This window comes from Trachurus japonicus, chromosome 13 (genome assembly GCF_045865225.1).
Source record: "Trachurus japonicus isolate A0001 chromosome 13, Traja_1.0".
Taxonomy (NCBI): domain Eukaryota; kingdom Metazoa; phylum Chordata; class Actinopteri; order Carangiformes; family Carangidae; genus Trachurus; species Trachurus japonicus.
Genome location: NC_140919.1, coordinates 32,514,187 through 32,518,232, shown reverse-complemented (window position 1 = coordinate 32,518,232; position 4,046 = coordinate 32,514,187). Strand labels below are relative to the sequence as shown.

At 39.1% G+C, this 4,046-nt stretch overlaps 1 protein-coding gene across 1 annotated transcript; it reads right to left on the bottom strand.

Annotated features, from left to right (window-relative positions):
• Positions 1–1,619: 1,619 nt before the first annotated feature.
• LOC146976325 (acyltransferase PGAP2-like) lies at positions 1,620–3,564 on the bottom strand. Its single transcript, XM_085794493.1, has 5 exons — positions 3,362–3,564; positions 2,956–3,205; positions 2,745–2,851; positions 2,525–2,633; positions 1,620–2,384 (listed from the first exon to the last, which is right to left on the bottom strand). Exons 1-5 carry the CDS (start codon positions 3,527–3,529, stop codon positions 2,254–2,256), a joined length of 765 nt encoding a protein of 254 aa, XP_085650619.1. The 5' UTR covers positions 3,530–3,564; the 3' UTR covers positions 1,620–2,253.
• Positions 3,565–4,046: the final 482 nt, after the last annotated feature.

The following is a 4,046-nucleotide window of genomic DNA, read 5'->3' as shown; positions in this document are numbered from 1 at the left end:
GGGACTGAACCGAAAAAGCCGCAGAATGTGGACTGACTCCGGGCCTCGTCTTCTTCTGCAGCACGGAGCCGCCGGGGGCCGACAGCCAGTGTCGCCCCCTACCGTGTGGAGGGTAAACCGGGTATCTCGTTGAAACGACTTGCTGAAGCGTGCCACCTAGTGGGCAGTTGAAACAATCACACCATTGCGACTATAAGTGACATTTAAAGGGATAGTTCAACATTTTGGCAAAATCGCCTATTATTGCCATAACACATAGGTAGGCCAAAATGTGTAGCTGTTTCTAGTTTAGTGGCTGGCTAGAGGTAGGCTAAAGCCAGGGGAGGGTGCCACAGAATCAATGTGGTGGTAAGAACACCTTTTACTCCTGTTACTATGGTTAGGGTTAATGATTTTGCACTCTTCACCCACACGAGAGATACAAGCTCGAAAGATACATGCTGACTTTTTTTTGCTTGAAAAAAATCCTTTTATGGGCAGAAACCATGACCCTCCCAATGTTTAACCCAAAGTTACGCCCTTGCCTGTCAGTGTAATATGCGTTTAGGCTACAGTGTACACTGTATTCATTTCATACAAAGTTAAACATTTTTAACAATAAGTTATGCAATTCTTTGGTGTATAACCTACAGACGACACTGGAAGGATGTGGGAAGTTCATTTTGGATCTACAACTGATTAGGTGCATGACTGCCACAATATCATTGTCTGTCAGACTTGTCCTTATGTACAGCAGCACTGTCCTGATGTTTTCAGACCAAGTGGAAAGTTTTATATGAATTAATCCAAAATAAATGATGATCTTCCTTATCAATACAACTGCGTTAAGCATCTGTGTCACACATTCACCCTTCTTCCTTTATGCCCTTTGTACTGGAATAATTTATCGTAACGTGCTGTGTTGCTGACCTCTTGGCCAGGTCGCCCTTTAGCTCATTAAACAAAGGTTTAATAACAAAAAAACCCAACAACAAAAAACAGAATTTGTCTGTACTTCCTGGATTTCGGAATACAATTTTCTGTATTGTTTTTTTTTTCTATATAAAATTCTTCTGTTGTAGAGATAAGTAAGATTTGTCTTGCTTCCCAATGAGATTTACTGCTAGTGCGTAGCCAGAAATTGCATCATCAAAATTGGATTTGAAGAGGGAGCCTCAGAGTACTGTGATTCTATGACACTTATATCCATTATTTCATATTTTCATTATTATTATTCTTGGATAAGGATGGGATCCTGCATAGTGCTATGTAAAACAACATAACCATGTATCATGAGTGCTTTTGAAACTATGCATGACACAATACAGTGATTTGTGTTTGTGCGAGTACCATACTCTCCTCCTTTACACAGCAACAAAAACACTGTAATAACTGTTTTATAGTGTACAAGCATTTGTCACGCCAATCTATACTGTATGTGTGGGTGTGTTTGGGCATGTAATCATGTTTGAATTTATTGGATTGGATTTTATAACATCCTCTACGAAACAGGGAATTCATACCAATTTTTAGCATCTCTGAATGTGTGGGTTTTCATTCAGTGGCCTTGGCATAAGCAGCATGTGATCAAAATACTTGCTTTAGATTAAAAACACAGCCTTAAAGCCATATAAAGAGCCCACATTTTAATTTTCAATAATGCTTTGATATTGCTGAAAGAGGGATAAAAAATGTAATCTAAGCAGCTAATGACAAAGCATGGACTTAATAGTTGTCCCAATAATGCATTCAGAATATTACACCACAGTTATACGTGATGGGTTTTCTGAGTAAATGTGAATGTTGTGTACAGTATCAAAAACCACAGTTTCTGTGTGTGGACACTCAAGACTGGGAATGTTTGAGGAACACCCTGATTTTACTATTTCACTCTTTACTTAACACATTTTAGCCTTTTCTTGTTAGTTTTTCAAAATTAAAGCCAAGTATATTTGAAAGAACTATAACTTTACTTTGGCAAACATTAGTATAACCACAATGCACATTATACAAAAGTTAAAATTGCACATTACATGTCATACTGTATGTAGGCTAGGTGAAAACATCAATGAATAACACCCAGAGGCATGTGTGCTTATCTCTTGTTTGTAGCTACTTGTCTGACATCAACACCTCCTAAAGATTTGAGAGCCATCATCATGGAAATATATGGAAAAGGCCTTCATCCCACTCTTCCTCTTGAGCAGGATCAAGGCTGTTATCATCGGGTGGTTGAGAGGTTGTATATTTAGCACTTGATCCTGAGGTTTCTAGTCAGAAAGTTTTATCTTCAGAGGATGAGATGACCATGACCTCCCGGCTTTTGAAGTCCCATACAGCTGTAAGATGGAAGGCCATGTTGGAGAAGACAACAAGATACTCAAACAAGGCAAACAATGTATAACCTGTGAAAAGGACAAACAGTGTTTTAGAATAGATATCTATGTTTTGGTCAGTATTTCAGCTATAGATGCCATTACTGCAAACATTCTTCAAAATGTAGCCTACTATTCCAACAACCTTCCCAAACTGATTCAATACTTACTCCCTGATTCACAGTACACGTTGTGTTTCCAATAAAAGAATCCGGCAAAAGCAAGGAAGGATATGTTAAGAAGTAAAAATCGCACTTTCCAGTGATGAGACTTGGCATCCTGTACAGGAGTAAAAAATAAATAAATAAATATATAATAAACAACAATTACCAAGATAGAAAACTGCAAATGATGCAAGAAATTTTAATTTATAGTGTGGGATTATCTCACCTCAGGGCTCAGTGAATACTTTTTAATGGCCTTCCACAAACGGCAGGTTATCAGCATGTAGATGAGAGAGCTGATGATGAACAGGACAAAGCCTTCCTTATGTACAACTAAGGATAAAAAATATAGACGCATAAATGGTGTAACTTATTTTATAAAATAATTTTATAAAAGGCACTGTGTTTTAAATTATCTCAAAATATGGATTACTCACAGTATGTCTCACTGGATGATACATAAGTAAGGAGTAGCAGGCCAAGGTTTTCAGAAATAGAAAAGGCCAGGTTCAAGCAGCTGAGTGAACTTTCAGGGAACTTCGAGGCAAATCGTGTTTTATAAAATTTGAAGTAGGTGAATGCCACCAAGAACCTTGGTGCTGAGTGCAGTCCGATGCAGAACCGCCATATGTGGCACTCAGGACTAAGGCTTATTGAGGCACTGATGGATGGCAGGTAGTTGGGAACCTAGAGACACAGAAATGATTGGGTTTTGTACCAAAATATTTGTTTAGGATTAAAATCAAATCTAACATTTCTTTGATTAAACTACAACAGGGCACTGGGCCTACATGTGGTGAGAAAATAGTTGGTTACATTTGCAAAAGATCAACGTTAGCCTACCTGGCAGTGTGTACCAGTGGAGTCCTCAAAATGAAAAACAGAGGATATGAAGACACAGGCTATCAGTCCAAGAAGTGGTAGGCATACAGTTGTCAGAACACACGATGCAAATGATATCCTGATGACCAGGGGCCTCTCATGCCCCAAAATATTGGATCCTTGTAGCATCTTGGTCTAAAATGGTAAGCAGGTGTTATTTTTAAACACAGAGCCTTTACAGTAGCCTAAGCCCTAAACCATATAGGGCAAAACACATTTGGTTTTATGGAAATCAGGAATCAATAGCCTATTCATAAATTTAGAATGTAGGCTAGTGAACATGTCATGTTAGACAGTTTATTGACCATGCATTTATTGAGGACATGCATTTACTGAACACATTATGTCTGAAGAACGAACTGAACTCAACCTACCTGAAATCTGTTTAGACACGCAGCTGGCTCGTCAATATCGTAATGCCGTTACGATTTACATTCATTAGCCTATCAGGCTCCAGCACGCAGCTGAATCATGAGCAGAGCTCTTGTAAACTGGGGATCATCACCCACCTAATGGAAATTCTTGCTGCGACATGTTGGCATCCGTTAGATTACGGTCAGATTGCCCCAGCAGATGTTCGCAGCGTCCGCGTTGAGCGACAGACAGCAAGAAGGAAATCTCCTAGCTAAGTGTGGAACAGCAGCAC